The 17,652-nt window shown below is 42.2% G+C and overlaps 1 protein-coding gene across 1 annotated transcript in view; it reads right to left on the bottom strand.

Moving 5' to 3' along the window:
* The window catches only part of MYO5B (myosin VB), a 382,924-nt gene that overhangs the window by 226,524 nt on the left and 138,748 nt on the right, over positions 1-17,652 (bottom strand). Inside the window, exons 3-4 of the mRNA XM_038743484.1 lie at positions 10,633-10,804; positions 6,419-6,563 (exon numbers count right to left, since the gene is read on the bottom strand). Of these exons, the coding sequence (XP_038599412.1) occupies positions 6,419-6,563; positions 10,633-10,804 (317 nt within the window). The remainder of the gene's footprint in view (positions 1-6,418; positions 6,564-10,632; positions 10,805-17,652) is intronic.

The following is a 17,652-nucleotide window of genomic DNA, read 5'->3' as shown; positions in this document are numbered from 1 at the left end:
CCATTTCAATCTGAGCATCACAAAGTAAACCATCTAGTGTTAAGTTGCACAGGATAAATTGGGAGAGTAAAATACAATAATACAACCCTAACCCTACCATCAAGTAATTTGCGATCTAGTGGGAATTTGTACGATTACTAGATTGCAAAGTTTTGAAGGCAGGGATCATGTCCACCAACTCAACTGTACTTAGCATACAATTAGCATACTACTCTGCACACAGTAGACCCTCAATAAATAACACAGACTTACTGGCTTTGCATCAATTAATTGATAGTATTTATTGAGCACCTACTTTCTGGATGCAAACCACTGTATTAAGGACTGAGTAAAGACTGTAACAGGGGAAACACAGAAAATCGTTTAAAGGTAGGTGGAAGGAGAGCCTGGAAAGAGATATCTGGAAAATTAGGTACACAAAGAGTAGAAAAGCTGACATGTATGAAAAGGCTATGGGAGGATGAGGGATTGTAAGTAGTAAGATGCTGAATGAGCTATCCAAAAAAAAAAAATCCAGTCCAAATCTCAGAGTGAAATGTGGATTTAGAAAATCCAAGCACTGTTCTCACTTACTTATCCAAGGGTTCCAGGTAACAGAGAACCCCAAAGCTGACTTGGGCTAGCCATTTTGCCCATTCTCCTGGCTCCCAGAAGACCCAAACCTAAACACTGCCAGACAATTAATCAATCAATGGTATTTATTGAGTGCCTACTGTGTGCAGAACCCTTACTAAGTGCTTGGGAGAGTACAACAGAGTTGGTAAATGTGTTTGTTCCCGGACCACAACAAACTTACAGTCTAGAGCGGAAGACACATCAACATTGATCGCAGTCTTAAAAATCTCCATAGGTACTTTGCACAAATTTCTTGATAATCACTCAGTATCTTTCAGTCTTTGTAGTCAGGAAGTTTTTCCCCTTTATCTAGCCTGATTTGTTCCTGCCATGATTTAAGATCTTTCCCTCCTGTTCTGTTTCTTGTTGAGATGGACAATAGTCACTACCACCAGTACAGTATCCCACAGGCACTTCAAGAATGTTACGACAGCTCCTCCGAGTACTACCTTCTTCAGATGAAATAGTTTTGGTCCCTTTAGCCTTTCTTCTATTTCTCCAAACCTTATTCATTTTTGCAGCTTTCCCCTGGCCTCTCAGAATTCTTCAAAACTGGGCACAAGGTTTTTGTAATGCTTGCAATAATGAATCTGACCATTCTCCTTCCACTGCCCACTAAGAAGCAACTGAATTCCTGCTCTGGCTTTCATGTACAGCTACCTTCAAATATACAACTCTGCTGGGCAGAGTTCTGTTCTTCTCTAAGTCCCTTGTAGCCTTCTTCAGATGTGTCAGGGTCCAACCTGCTCTCTTCATACCATGGAAGCCAGGAGACGACCATAAAATCCCCAGTTAAAGTGGTCCTAATTTCCACTCTCATCTCTCAGCATTCGTCACAGTTTTAGGACACGATTCAGGCAGCTGGAGCACAGAGGCTCTAATTTAATTTGACTTGCCAAGCATTAAAATCTCCCTCACAGCAGCCCTCCCCTCCCCGTCCCCCACCTTACACATACACACACAAAAAATACTGCTGAGGGACAAGCTTGAGAAAAGTGTCAAGTATAGCCGGGCAAAACAGTCTGCCATTTCCTGCTAACCAGGAAAAATCCAAGACAAGGAAGGCCAGGTCTCGGGATCATAGAGCATCTCTAAAACTTTTCACATGACACTGCCCTGGACAGATTTAAACTGGAAAAAAGGGGCCAGAAGTAAGAGTATAGCCAAAGCACTCCTGAAGAACATGTGTCTCTTACTAAGGAGAGTTAATGCTATTTTCTCCTCTTTTGGATTTCATATCTTGAATTTTTCCACTTATTGCCAAATCTACAGGGTTTCCTATATATCCCTTCCAGCAAAACCAATTAATGTGATTAGCCAGGGGAGTTCTTTTGCCACTAATACAGAGAATCATGGAAAAAGAAATTCATTTATGGGAACCTCCACAAAACTGGGTGGAGGGAAAGGTGAGGAGGGCTGGATAAGTGGAAGAAGGGGAATGTTATTTTAACTGAGAATTAATTCCCGGGTTCATTTTTTCCCCCCTCCACCCTACCACCACCTTTTTTTTATGGATGTTCAGTGGTAAAACTGACCTCACAATTTCAGGCCCTTGCTATATCTCAGAGAAGCCAGTAAGACAGTTGGGTGACAGAAATCTTTGCATTTTCCATGTTTTAGTTTAATCCAAATGATTCTACCTAGATCATCAAAAGCCCAGCAAAGAAATACCTTCTGATAGACCTTTGTGTCCCATGGTAACATTAAATCTGGTCCCAAGCCTTGGAATAATAGCTATTATGGAATATATGGATTCCACTTTAAAGTGCCTTAAAATAACGGGTCTAAATAATAATATTGGTATTTACGCACTTACTAGGTGCCAAGCACTGTTCTAAGCACTGGGGTAGATATAGGGTAATCAGGTTGTCCCATGTGGGGCTCGCAGTCTTAATCCCCATTTTATGGATGAGATAACTGAGGCACCGAGAAGTTAAGTGACTTTCCCAAAGTCACACAGCTGACAAGTGGCAGAGCTGGGATTGGAATGATTAGATTAGCTGGGATTACAATGGCCTAAAATGAATGAAGGGAATGAATGAATGCTTAGCAAACAAATCCATGGCTACATAGCAACAAGCCTAAACGCATATAAACATATATACCTAATTGCTCATATTGCATTAATCATCCTCTATCAACTGTTATATTGTACTCTCCCAAGCACTTAGTGCAGCGCTATGCACCCAGTAAAAGCTCAATAAATATGACTGATTATTTTCTATGTTGATGATGATGGTATTTGTTAAGCGCTTACTATGTGCCACTGTTCTTAGCACTGAGCTAGATACAAGATTATCAGGTTGTTCCATGTAGGGCTCACAGCCGCCATCCCCATTTTACAGATGAGGTCACTGAGGCACAGAGAAGTTAAGTGACTTGCCCAAAGTCACACAGCTGACAACTGGCGGAGCCAGAATTAGAACCCGTGACCTCTGACTCCCAAGCTCAGGCTCTTTCCACTAAGCCACACTGCTTCTATGTTGTTTCTGTGTTTTTAGTTTTTCATCTTTCTTCATGTGACTGTTGTCTACTCTCCATGCTTTTTTCTTAGATTGTGGGCCTCAGGAGCTGTGAGACTGTCAAATTTTCACATATTCCCCTCTTCCTTTTCCCTCAGCACTTTGAACACAGTAGGCACTTAGTACTACTATTACTATTACAAATACATTCCCCAAATGAATGATAGGCTGCCATTTAGCTGCCCGGGAATTTTGCATATGTCTGAGTGACTCTAAATTCAGTAACTGACCCACAAGCCTGGCGCTTAAACAGTAGATTTTGAATTTTGGGGATTCTTGGATTTTCAGTGACATGAACAAGAACAACCCTTCTGCTAGATGCAGAAAATATATAAGCATCCAGCACTCCCTGTGTTGCAATTTCAAGTCCACCTTTTGTTTCCTTGAGCTCAAGATGGTAGAAAACCTGATTCTTGGAATCATATGAAAGCATATTCCTAAACAAGATGCTCCTGCCTCCTATGCTTTAACAATGGACAGACAGCTCTCTCCTTTGGCATCATACTTTATCCCCATACTACATACCTCCTTTCAGAGGCAAAAAAATTGATTTAGCTTCAAACAAAAATGAAAGAATCAATATTTATTGAGCACCTACTGTGTGCAGTGCACTGTACTGTTTGGGAGAGTACAATATAACAGAGTTGGTAGACAGGATTCCTGCCCACAGTGAATATTTGCAGAGTCTACAGAAAGCTGAAAAGAAGTCATTCCCAAACTCCAACACCAAGGTCATTTGAGATCCAGTATTGCCAAAGCAGAGTAAACTTCACTCAACATTTCCTTGTCAGTGCTGCTGAATGCTCTCTGTCTGCACTTACAGACCAAATATTTGACTTTTTGCACACCAGAAGCAGAAGTATTCCAAGAACATTTGCAGAAAAGAAAAAAAAAATCAACCTCACAAGGGCCCTGGAGAGGGGGTGCAACATGGTGATGGCAGAACAGCCAGGGAAAGCCATTTTTCTCCATGTCAGGGAGCTCTAATGAGAGAACTGGGGATTCATATTGTTCTGGCCTTCATTCAGAAGGTTCTTTAGGCTACCTCCCGTATTCTTCAAAATTTGAGTCTTAATGTACTTAGCTAACATCCACATTGCTATGATGGGTAAAGACAAGATTCATCTGAGAAATAGTATCCTGGACTTACTCAGATTAAACCCTCACTAAATACTATTAATTGAATTAGAGCCTTTTTTCCAAAGAGTGTAAAGTGATTTACATACAATTACCTCTCTGGTTTTTCTAACCTACTGTGGGATAAGAAGGGAGAGATTCTATCCCCATTTTTGAGATGGAAAAACTAAGGCACTGAGACTAAGATTTCACAGCAAAAATCACAGCTGTGGGGATTGCTGGCCTGGAATTATTCATTTTTAGACAAAACCAAAAAAGTCAATAAGCACATCACAACAATACTATTTTGACCTTCGAATTCTGAGCCATAAATACCAGGGAAACATGCCGCCTGAAGCATTCCGTCATGCCTAACTGGTGTTGTATGCTTTTAATCTACACCACAATAAATCACTCCTTTCCCCAGCATCTAACACATGAATGAAGAATGAAGCTTGCCACTCTGAGGCAGATCTGTTTTCTGGTTCTAGGTAAAACATCCAATAGTACATTAATATAATCATCTATATTACCCCATTGTACATGAAAGGTTACAACTGGGTAGAATCAACCTTCTTACCAAATTTAGCAGGATATATATATATATATATATACACACACACACACACACACACACACACACACATACATATAGGTATATAAATATATCTTGTTTATTGTTCTCCACAACACTACTGATTTTGAATGCAATCACTATTATATTATAATGAAACTGTTCTTATAACCCAATGTACACTGTCAACATTGAAATGCTATAGATCCTCTAGATTGCAAGCCCATTGTGGGCAGGCAACTCTCCCAAGCACTTAGTACAGTGCTCCGCCCACAGTAAGCATTCAAAAACTACAACTGAATTAGTTACAAGGTGTGTAAAATGGTCTTCTCTAGTGAAAGCTATGTCTGCTTTCACTAGACAAACCCATAGACATACCAAAAACAAGGACTTCTGCCAAAAAGCCAATTTAGGCATGATCAACAACGCCACAATTCTCTCATCCCCAGAAGCCCACTACCTTGGTGCTATCTTCAATTCACATTACTTGGGATGTATAAAACAGAAATACAACCCATTTGAGGAGTTTGGACAAGAATGGAAGAGGTAGATAGGTTAACAGCTGGAGTGAGATCCAGAGAAGGCTTTTTGTGTTGGAGAAATATGAATAAGTTTAAAGATAAAGGAATAGGAGCCATCAGACTACTGAAGATAGTGGTGAGGGATTGGATGGGATTAGAAGCACAGGTAGAGGGGCTGGGCTTCATTTTGAAAACAAGTGGGTAATTTCCCTTTAAGAGATGGCTGAAAAGGATAACAGAGTGAATGTAAAGATGGGGAGGGGAGTTGGGAAATGTTGGGGAGATCTTCTGGAGCCTGTCAAGTGGTTTCGATTTTTTCAACAAAGTAGTTGCCAAGTTGGTCGGTCAATCATACTTATTGAGTGCTTACTGTGTGCAGAGCACTGTACTAAGTGCTTGGGAGAGTACAACAAAAACAGACACATTCCCTGCCCACAACAAGCATATCCTTGCTTGCTAATACTCCCCCTGCTCCTCCACCCACAATATTAACATCTCTTCATCAATTCTTATGCCTCTGCCCTCACTGATTATTCCAGACCTGTAACTTCCCTCCTGAAGTTCCAGTGCCCCTATCTCCCCCCTCTCACTCCAGATGCACCGACTGTAGCTCACTGTGGGCAGGATAAATTTGAAATGGTCCAATTTAGCCTGGTGCCAGTACGTTCCCCAACTACATCACAAAGCAGATGCACAGGTTCAGAGAAGACCTATTATGGAAGTGATCCAGAGCTGGGGGTTGCTGGGTGTGAGATCAGCGGATGGATGAACAATGGGGCCAGGGAGTTGAGAGCATGAATTTGAGCATCAAGAGAGATTTGGGAGGGAGTCCAAGTGGGGCATAATGACCAGGGTTCATAAATGGAGAAGGTCTTCTGAGGTGGACTTCAACCTAGTTACTTTCACTGATGAGAAGACCTTGCTAGAAAGTAGTGGGGAGCAGTTGCCAAGTTAAGCTATTTCCACTTCCAAGAAACCCTTAATCCCTTTACTCCCATCCACTTTGGTGCAGCTCGTTGAGTGAAAAATCGCCAAAGAGGGCAATTCTAAGGAATTGAAATAACACTCACCTGGCCATCTGCTTGTAGGCCTCCTCAGCCACGGCAAAAATGTGAGGGTCCATGTCACCCATGTTTTGGCCGCTGTACGCGTAGATGACATCTTGTCCGTAGATTGGCAACTGTTCGTAGGGGTTAATGGCAACAAGCACAATGCCTAAGAACACACAGAAACATCCAGATATAGGCAAAGTGACAGTAAAGGGTCAACTTCTTCTGGTCTCCCTTTTGTAAGTCTGAACCTTAGAACATCACACAGTTTCCTTATTGGGCAGGGATCACTATCAACTCTATCACTTTCTCAAAGCACTTAGTACAGTGTTCTGCACACAGAAAGCACTAAATAAATGCCACTGATTGATTGATTGAGGGGGTCAGACTAAGAGCAGGGGGAGGGGGGGTTGAATCCCCAAAGGAAGAGACTGGAAAATGCACCTTTAGTCAAAATGAAGAAAGAGATTTGATGTTTTTTTCCCCTCCTTCTCACCACAAGTTCTGCTTTGGCTCCACAAGTAGGCCACAGACTGAGCCATCCCTGCAGGTATTTTCTTTCCCAAAACAAAGATAATAATAATAATAAAAATAATGGTATTTGTTAAGTGCTTACTGTGTGCCAAGCACCGTTCCAAGCATTGGGGAAGATACAAGGTAATCAGGTTGTCCCACATGGGACTTACAGTCTTAATCCCCATTTTAATAATAATGATGGCATTTATTAAGTGCTTACTATGTGCAAAGCACTGTTCTAAGCGCTGGGGTAGATACAAGGTAAGCAGGTTGTCCCATGTGGGGCTCACAGTCTTAATCCCTATTTTACAGATGAGGTAACTGAGGCACAGAGAAGTTAAGTGGCTCGCCCAAGGTCACCCAGCAGATAAGTGGTGGAGCCGGGATTAGAACCCACACCCTCTGATTCCCAAGGCTGTGTTGTTTCCATTAAGCCACATTTCTTCTCCTGAACTTCAATCTGCAATGGAGAAAGAATTTTTGCTTGGCTTCCAATAGCCCCGGTGTCAGCACCCACTTCAGCCCCCATCAACTTTCCCTCCCTCGGGGGCAGGGCTAGCAGAGGCAGTATGGCAGACCCAGACAGGCCACGGTTCCAAATCTCAGCAGGGGAGCAACAGGACCAAACCACAACCTAGTAATGTCTGTTTCCCCCTCTAGACTGTAAGTTCATTGTGGGCAGGTGATGTGTCTGTTTATTGCTACATTGTACTCTCCCAAGCTCTTAGTACAGTGCTCTGCACACAGTAAGCACTCAAAACAAACCTCCTTTGATATTTCTGCTCTTCAACTAACCTCCCACTCCTATGACTGAGTCTAGGGGGCCCTGGCTCCAGGACTCTAACCACACCCCAAACTCCGACCAGAGAGGGAGGTTTGCCCAAGTCACTTATATATATATATATATATATACCCAAGTCACTATATATGTAACAGGATATCCCTGTCAAAGTCAGGAAGGGGCCGGGGATAGCCTCTCAGAGCCTCCACTCAATGAATCAACGACTCTGGTTGTGAACACCCTTCTGGCCACCCCTAAAGCCAGCTCCTCACGTGAATGTGAACAAGCTTGGCTTGGCAGCTAATGCACAGGGCTGGACATGACTGTGGCCAGTATAGACTATGTATAAGACACTCAGAAAGGGTTCTCCCTGTGCAGAAATGTCTTTGTTCTCTTTTCCTCCCTTCCTATGATCCCTGGCCTCCAGAGGTGAGAACAGCTGCCCTCCTCATCTACTCTATCTACCCTATCTGCTCTAATCACCCTACTCCTACTTCCATGGCATTTATGCATACACCTATTAGTCTGCTGATAATGATGATTGCTTCCCATTCCTGAAAAGTACTTTAATGCCTGCTTCTCCAGCTAGTTTGCAAGGGCAGAGATCACGTCTGCTGAATTAGGGTAATTGTTAAGCTCCTACTATTTGCCAAGTACTGTTCTAAATGCTGGGGTAAATGTCACCTGTCACATGTCACTCCATGTAGACATGTCACCTATTTACATGTTTTGTTTTGTTGTCTGTCTCCCCCTTCTAGACTGTGAACCCGTTGTTGGGTAGGGACCGTCTCTATATGTTGCCAACTTGTACTTCCCAAGCGCTTAGTACACTGATCTGCACACAATAAGCGCTCAATAAATATGACTGAATGAATGAATGAATGAATGAATGGGGTAGATACAAGACAATTAGATCAGACACAATCCCTGACCCACATGGGATTCATAGTCTAAGTGGTAGGGAGAATGGGTACTGAATTCCCATTTTACAGATTAGGGAACTGAGAAACAGGAAAGTTAAATGATGCACCCAAAGTCACACAGGAGACAAGTGACACAACTGGAATTATTTTCTAAGGTAAGGTATTGGGTCTACCATCCCTATTATACTCAGAGAATAGTGCTCAGCCCACTTTAAGCACTCAAATACAACTGACTCCTTTTCTTTCTCCAACAAAGTCAACCTCATCTTCCTTCAACATCAATAATGTATTTTTTCAGGCACTTTGTACAGTGCTCTGCACACAGTGATTGCTCAGTAAACACCATTGATTGTTTGAGGATTCCAAGTCAAGGACAGAGAAAGAAACCACGAGGGAAATCTGGGTGGCAAACAAGAAGGCACCCTCCACTAGGCTGAGAGAGCTTTCCCTCTAGGCCCGCAGGTTGAGAAAACTCAGGCTAAGGGCTCAAATCAAGCATTCAAAACCATCTTGCTAATGCATGTTCAATTATGTTAGGCCAAGAAGAGATATTTTCAGAAGCTTTCTTTTAAATAATTATACTGTTTTTTAAAAGCAAAGTTTACTGGCAATGGCTTTATAAAAATCCCACTATGATTTTTCACCTGGTCTCAATAGTAATGTTATCAATTGAAATTAAAACTTCCTAGGCCTTTTGTCCACAAAGGAAAAAGAGAATAGGGGGGGACGACAGATTTTCATTTCTCAAAAATTCAATGGAGATTACCATTTATTTTGATTCAAAGTCAATTAAAAAACTCCAGGAAAACCATAATGCTGTTTTTAGACAGGAATCTCCCTGAAATCCATTTTATCTCAGAAGCAGTTTTTTTCATAAGATGGAGCATAAAACACACACACACACACACACACACACACACTTCAAGATCAAATATTACAAGCCAGAACTCATCTTCAATGAAGATTGCTCTTCCACCTTCAAAGCATTTAGTGTGGGAATGTCAGAAATCTGAAAATGTAGCCTGAGTTCACCCACCAAGGAACAGGGCTGCATGTACACTTTTCGTGTCACTAGATATTCTATAGCACTTGTCAGCTTGAATGTGCTACTGCCAAGACTGTGAGCCTGCTGTTGGGTAGGGACCATCTCTATATGTTGCCAACTTGTACTTCCTAAGCCCTTAGTACAGTGCTCTGCACACAGTAAGCGCTCAATAAATACGATTGAATGAATGAATGGTCCTTTGCGCCACACAGAAAGGAAAGAGGAAGGGGTTATCCAAAACTAATGACATAATTTAGGGAGATCAGAAGATAAAGTCTACATTCTGTTGGGAGTGTGATCAATTTAACAATAATAATATTTTTAGGTGCTTACTATGTGCCAGAACTCCTCTAACAAAGAGAGATTCTGGGATATATATAGTCCATGGACTCAGGGCCCGATTTCCTCCTTGATAAGTTAAGCAGGCATAATAACCATGTTCATGTTGCTATGTTTAACTAAAGTAACCCATCGGTTGCAAATTACAAAAGATCCTCTGACAAAAGATACAATAAAATGAAGAAAGTAGTTAGTAGTGGTAGTAGTAATAGTACCTGATTACCTTGTTTCTCCCCCAGCACTTAGAACAGTGCTTGGCATATGGTAAGCACTTAAATACCATCCTTATCCTTATATGTATTGAGCACCTACTGAGTGCACGGTAATAAGCACTTACAAAAGTTCAACAGAAGCAAGAGACATGTTCTCTGCCCACCAGGTACTTACACTCTAAAAGGGATGACATTCAAAACCATTTACAAAGAGGGAGATCAGAATAACTGAGCACACAATTGAATAATCATACACACAAGTGCTGAGTATGGGTATAAATTATTAAGCGCTAGAGGTAGCTGTTGGTTTCATACAATGGAGTTAGTATTATTATAATACTTGGAACTACTATGAGTTTGATGTAAATGCAAAAATAGCAAAAATACTCACCATACATCAGGCCCCTAACCTCACTTACCACAGTAGGTATAGATGTGGTTCGACTCCAAGAAACGGACTTTTAAGTTGTGCAAAACCGCCGGCTCGTGTAGATAGCTAAGAGCTGTCAAGTCATTTTCTCCCACCAAGATATCCGGATTCCGCAAGAAGGGGAACTGGTTGCTTTTGAGATCGAGTGGGTATTCGTAGATCTGAAGTAATGAGAGTGGCAGACATAAAAAATTAAGTTGTGGAGGAAGAAACCAACTATTCTTACCCTATTCACTCAATGCAGTCACTGTCACCAGACAAGTCATGTCATGAGCAGTTAGAGTGAGATCTCACTGTTCAGATTTCAAATGGAAAGGGGCAATTTATTCAAATGAGTGAAAAAGAAAATTCCAAGCACTTTCCCTTCCATAAGCTATCATCCATACTGAGAGTTCACAGAACCAACAGATGTACCCCTTAGGCCTAAAAGTACAAAGCTCAGACCTGATGGATGGATCGTCACATCCCCGGGAACACATCCAGAATCTCTGAGAAAATCACCTCACTCCTTCTTTAATTAGAATCACTTGCTGTGTTCTTAATTTGGATGCCCTCACCTTCTTTCCTCACACTAAGCTGTTCAGAGAAAGAACACACCAAGTGGCTGTAAAATTCAAGGAGGGCCTTGGCCTAAATTTTTTGGCTCTTTTTCAACCCAGGGTCAGATGCATGAGTATGAATGGCCAAACTACTTTTTTTCCTGCTTTTGTGCATTCTCTTTTGACTGCTAGCTAATCTCAAGATGTTCTGAAATCAGAGAGAGAAAAACGCACAGAGTTCCCAGAGAAAGGCAACATGTACCTCACTCAGTACTGTCCAAGGCTTCAAGGGATTGGATAGATTTAAAACTTGTTTTTGGAGGCCAGAAAATGGCTTCCTTTCCATGGTATTGCTCCAACATTAGCAGGTTCCTTCTACTGGGACCAGTTTACAAACTGACCTGCATCCTCACGGGGGCAGACGATGAAGTCACAGATGGTCTGCAATAAGAGCTGAAAGGAAGGGTCAGCCTGCATGCCAAAGAGCATCGGTTTGGTGGTCTATCACCAGCTGAGCAAAAAAGAATCCAACACGTGGATTCCACTCAAATTTCAACCAGATGCAAAGAGGTGTGTTGAGGAAAAGGAAATTCATCAGGGAAAGGTTGAATTCTTCACAAGTGTTTCCCAGTCTTTCAGAGTCAGCTAGGAGTCGTCTCAGACCCTCATTTTTCAGCTGAGAATGCAAATGGAGAGATGCTTTGGAAGCTCAGGAGAGGAAAGCTGTAATCAATAGCAGAATGTTTCCTATCTTGGGTGACAAGAGCTGAGGGTGGGCTGAAGACTCCTCAAGAGCTTTTCCTGACCTGTGATGCTAAGCTAAAAAAACCTAATTTTTTTACCCTATGAATCTTTTCTTCTGTAATCCTCCCCTCTATCTCTTGCCTTACCAATGACGGTGGGTAATTTGCAGTTCATAACAACATCCACTGGACTCTGAAGGGATCACAGCTTTGAATAGTAACTGCGGCATTTGTTAAGTGCTTACTATGTGCCAGGCACTGTAGTAAGCACCGGGGTGAGTATAAGTAAGTCAGGTTGAGCACAGCTTTGAATGTGGATCTGGCTTGGTCAGCCATTCACACCTTAGGAACTAAAGGAATGAACCCAGGAGGAACTATCAAAATATATACCGGTTCAAAAACTCCCTTACCAGAATCCCAAATTCCAAGAGAAACTTGGGTTTCTGTCAGTACGTCAACCCCTTTCCTCATCCTCCTTGCTCAGATGTTTCACTAGACCTGAAGGGCCAAGTAATTACCTGAAGGAGTAACCAGAAACTGTGAAGAACCTAGGAACTTGCCCACGGGCAGAGCTGTCTGGTCACATTGGGATCACAGTGCAGCGTTTTTCTGCAGCTTACTATAATAATAATGGTATTTGTTAAGTGCTTACCATGTGCTGAGTACTGTTGTAATCTCTGGGATAGATACAAGGTTATCAGGTTGTCCCATTTGGGGCTCACAGTCTTAATCCCCATTTTACAGATGAGGTAACAGGCACAGAGAAGTTAAGTTACTTGCCCAAAGTCACAAAGCTGACAAGTGGCAGAGCCAGGATTAGAACCCATGACCTCTGACTCCCAAGCCCAGGCTCTTTCCACTAAGCCACGCTGCTTCCCCAAATATCACTTCCAAAAACATCAAGCTCAGAGCACCAACCTACAATTGGTGAAGCAACATAGCCTAGTGGAATGAGCATAGGTATGGGAATCAGAATGACCTGGGTTCTAATCCCAGCTCCACCACTTGTCTGCTGTGAGACCTGGAGCAAGTCACTTCACTTCTCTGTGACTCAGTTACCTAATCTGTAAAATGGGGATTGAGATTTTGAGCCCTGTATGGAACAGGGACTGTGTCTGACCTCATTAGCTTGAACCTACCTCAGCGCTTACTACAGTGCCTGGCACGTAGTAAGTGTTTAACAAATTCCATTAAAAAAAATGAAGTGGTTGGGTAAAGGGCGAGACTCCAGATGGCTACCGTACCTTCCTCCGCTTCCCCCTTATCTCCTCACATGAATAAAGCAGGCAAGAATGTGCTTGGGACCAAAACCTGGCTCCTTCTCTCTGAAGAGAGTCGTAGCTACTGTCAATCTTTGGCTCTTCCTTCCAGCATGTGGGTTTTCACCTCTGGGAATGGCATGTGGCATTCCTGTTCCTAGTTTTTGAGGCAACCTTTATTTCATTTTCCCTCAGCCTTCTCCATAAGATCAACCCAGAAGGATCCAGCCATTTCAAATGCCCAGTTCCAATCAAATGCCCAGCTCCAATCAGAAAGTGGTTTTCCAGCTCACTTTCCCCAGACCAGAGAAGTCCACAGCCTTATTTGTTAACTACCTGCTCTGAAGGAGAAAACAAATCTGCACTTTCTAACCGCTTGTAAAAATCTGCCTCCTAGCTATGTGGAAACAACTGCTTCATGAGGAGGTAAAAACGGAACACTGGTGATTTAATTAAAGCAAAGAATGGCTGAGGGCATCAATAAGGTTGACAGAGGGGAAATGCCAACCCAAGCAAAGAAAAAAAACCCTATTAAGTTTGCAAAGTCAGCATCTGGAATTATAGATTATCTGGTATACACTGGAAGGGCCAGGAGTGGGGGAAGAAGAGCAGAGCTGACCAAGGGAAGAAAAAAAAAAGACATAAAAGGAAGGATTTTTGCCAAATGGAAAATTGATTTCAAAGCTGCTACTAGTCAAGCCTACTATGGAATTACAGCTACTGTCCCATTTGAAATTTTCATCATGAAAAGTAATGGGGGTTCTGGATTTTAATAAGCAAAGGAAAATGGATTTCATCTTTGCAGGTAATTAGCTACCCTCGAAAGCCAGAGGTAGGTTTCATATTTTCACTTAAAAGAGGTGTATGCTATTCTGCTGTAGTATCTGGGGAAATTTATTTAAGACTTGAAAACAATCATTTGCCCCAATTCCTTGTCCTGATAAGAATTTCTAGCAGAAAAATGATGTAGTAGGTGTTTTCTACCTATGTAGCCAGGGAGGAGGGTGAGTTAATAGAACATCTAGAAGATTGTCGAATGTCGTCAGTGCCCACAGGGCTTTAGATCAGTATTTAGAGAGAGGCCATAATGGGCTGAGAACTTTGCAGAATTCCATGGGCTTTTTTGTTCAGGAAAGATTGGGTGAGATTTCTCTAGTAGCTTTTTTGGTAAGAACATGGAAGAAGCGTGACCTACTGGGTAGAGCACAAACCTGAGAGTCAAAGGACTTAGGTTCTAATCTTGGCTCCACCACTTATATTGACCTTAGGCAAGTCATTTCTCTTCTCTTTGCTTGAGTTACCTCATCCTCAAAATGAGGATTAAGACCATGAGCCCCATAAGAGGCATGGACTGTGTCCATCATGATTAGCTTGTATCTACCCCAGTAGAAGTACAGCACCTGGGACATAATAAGTGCTCAACAAATAATAATAAAAAAACCAACCTTCAAACTCTGGTCACCCCTACTGTCTCATTTAGTCCTTTCAGATGTTTATTCACAAGGCTATTCTAGGGTGTCACCACCTCCCTGTGAAGGCGCAGAAGGTGGGAATGACAGCCCAGGTGACTTACTCACAGTCACTGGCAGAACAAGAAATAAAACCCAGGACACTGAGGTCAAGTGACCTCTCCATCAGACTACACTGACCTCCCCACAAGAAGGAACTGAACAGCTCCTGTCTTCAATAGACACATTTCTTCACATCCTGTCTTCACATTTTGGTCTGTGTTTTCTATTTGTGTTTCACAAACTGGAAGTCAGGAGGCCCAGGGAGGAGGTCTACCTGGCCATTAAGACAGTTCTGCCTTTATTCATTCATTCATTCAATTGTATTTATTGAGCACTTACTGAGTGCAGAGCACTGTACTAAGCACTTGGGAAGTACAAATTGGCAACATATAGAGATGTTCCCTACCCAACAACGGGCTCACAGTCTTTACCTGACAGCTGTCCAGTGGTCATGGCAGCGTACTTTACTGATACAACATCCTTCTTGAACACAATCCTACTGCTTCTTCTCATCATCATCCCCCCATTAATATCTCTTCTTGTGAGCCTCTTACCTCTTTGGAGAAGGGCAAAGGATGCTTCCATTACCCTCCCTTTCGCCACACCTTGGAGAATTTGCCAGTATTTTTGCTTCTTTCATTATTTGTTTTTGGTAGCTTAATAATGGGGCTATTGGAAGGCCTCTAGCGCTCCTGAAAAGGTTCAACCCATTTCTCTGTTACCACCTAATAGCAAAAGCTCAAAGACTCTTCCCTTGAGTAGTCTAATGAATTATTTTCCTCATGAAGGGAATGGTCTGAGAAAATAGTGCCCCATTTGTGGTTTCTAAAACTATCGGACTGACTTGGTGACATACCCAGTTTTCTGAAAAAAGCCAGGCAACTTGCAAAAGTCACCAGAATTAAAAAGGATCTACTTCATATTGCATAGTCTTGTAAACCCCATCTAGTCTGTAAGCTTATTGGGGGCAGGGAATATGTCTGTTGTACTCTCTGAAGTGTTGGTACAGTGTGTTGCACACAATAAGTGCTTAATAAGTACGATGGATTAATTAGCCATAGCTAATGAGAGGATGAGAACAGCAAAAAAAACCAAAACCCCAAAACCTATAGTCATGGTTTGTAATTCAGTGAAGCAGCATGGTGTAGTGGAATAAATACCATTATTATTATACAGCACAGGCCTGCGAGTCAGGAGGTCATAGGTTCTAATCTCAGCTCTGCCACTTGACTGCTATGTGACTTTGGGCAAGTCACTTCACTTCTCTGTGCCTCAGTTACCTCATTTGCAAAATGGGGATTGAGACTGTGAGCTGCATATGGGACAGGGACTGTGTCCAACCTGATTTGCTTGTATCCACCACGGAGCTTAGTACAGTTCCAGGCACATAGGAAGCACTTAAATACCACAAGTATTATTGTTATTTATAAATAACAATCCTGATTTCTTAAAATTAGTCAAGATTGTTCCAAATATTGCCCATCAAAATGATGGGAACCTAGCTTACAACCAGGGACAATTCAACTCAATTCATTTCTTGGACTCAATTTAGCAGAAAGCAGCCTGATTTGAGACAGTAATAGACACTGGGAATTTTAAGTGTCTTCTTCCAGGGAAAGAAAGGGAACTGTGAGCCCTTCTATACTGTGAGCCCGCTGTTGGGTAGGGACCATCTCTATATGTTGCCAACCTGTACTTCCCAAGTGCTTAGTACAGTGCTCTGCACACAGTAAGCGCTCAATAAATACAATTGAATGAATGAATGAACTGTGGAGCAGCTCCACTCACACCTCCAAGGGTCAGAACACAGCAGGACCAGGAGAAAGGAAACTGCTGGGCAATTAACATTAAGTGAGGAGCCTGGGGCATAAGTGAGAGGCTCTGACACTCCTCATTTCCTTTTCTTCATTTCTGAATTGACAATTTGGTATTAAGAATTTAACATCTGGAAATGCTTGTCTTACCTCTGTAAGAGGGAAAGCACCAGGAGGGCAAGGACAATGTCCAATTCTTTCCATTGTGACCACCCCTTCGGTCCCCCTCCACCCAGGCTGCAGAAGAGGGCCCTAACCAAAATAGATTAATCAACCACCAATAAATAACTGATTACAAGACCCTCAATGGCTAGAAAGGGAAAAAGATCAAGGTTATAGTTTTCTGATTATTGTTTCCCTCACTATGCCATGAGAAGCGTCATGGAGTAGAGGATAGAGTCAGAAGGTCCTGGGTTCTAATTCTGACTCTGTCACTTGTCTGCTGTGTGACCTTGGGCAAGTCACTTCAATTTCTCTTGGCCTCAGTTACCTCATCTATAAAATGGAGATTGAGACTGTGAGCCCCATGTGGGACAGGGACTGTGTCTAACCTGATTTGTTTGTATCCACCCCAGCACTTAGTACAGTGCCTGGCACACAGGAAGTGCTTAACACCATAATTATTTTATTATTATTATTATTATTATTATTACTCATAGCAACAGCAGCAGGACCAGTCTCCTGATTAGCAAACCCTTACTTATAGCAACAGTTGCTAGGATCAATCTCCTGATTTGCAAACCATGCAAAAAAGATTCTATTTCCTCCCCATTACCTCTCGTTCACTCCCAAAGGATTAAATTCGGGGGAACTGGGGGGATATTTCTCACACTGCTCCGAGCAGGAACTATGTTTTGCTGATGTATGCTAGGCTTGTTTTATCAGGTGCTTTGTAAGCAAGCTAATTAAAAATTGTTAAGTTCATGAATCCATCTACCTCATCCTATTTTCTCATTAAAAAAGTAGTGAACACTTAAATGGTCTGAAAGGACCATCATTAATGGAGGTTGGAAGTACAGCTATGTTTGGTAACTGCAGAGTGACTCCAGCGTTCACCCACATTCTTCTCTCTCTCCCATGACTTAACCTTGTCTATAGCCAAGGCTAGACCACTGGCCCCCCAGAAGTGGTGATAGGGTGGAC

The sequence above is a fragment of the Tachyglossus aculeatus genome, chromosome 3 (assembly GCF_015852505.1).
Source record: "Tachyglossus aculeatus isolate mTacAcu1 chromosome 3, mTacAcu1.pri, whole genome shotgun sequence".
Classification (NCBI taxonomy): Eukaryota; Metazoa; Chordata; class Mammalia; order Monotremata; family Tachyglossidae; genus Tachyglossus; species Tachyglossus aculeatus.
This window is presented reverse-complemented; position numbering and strand designations above follow the sequence as displayed.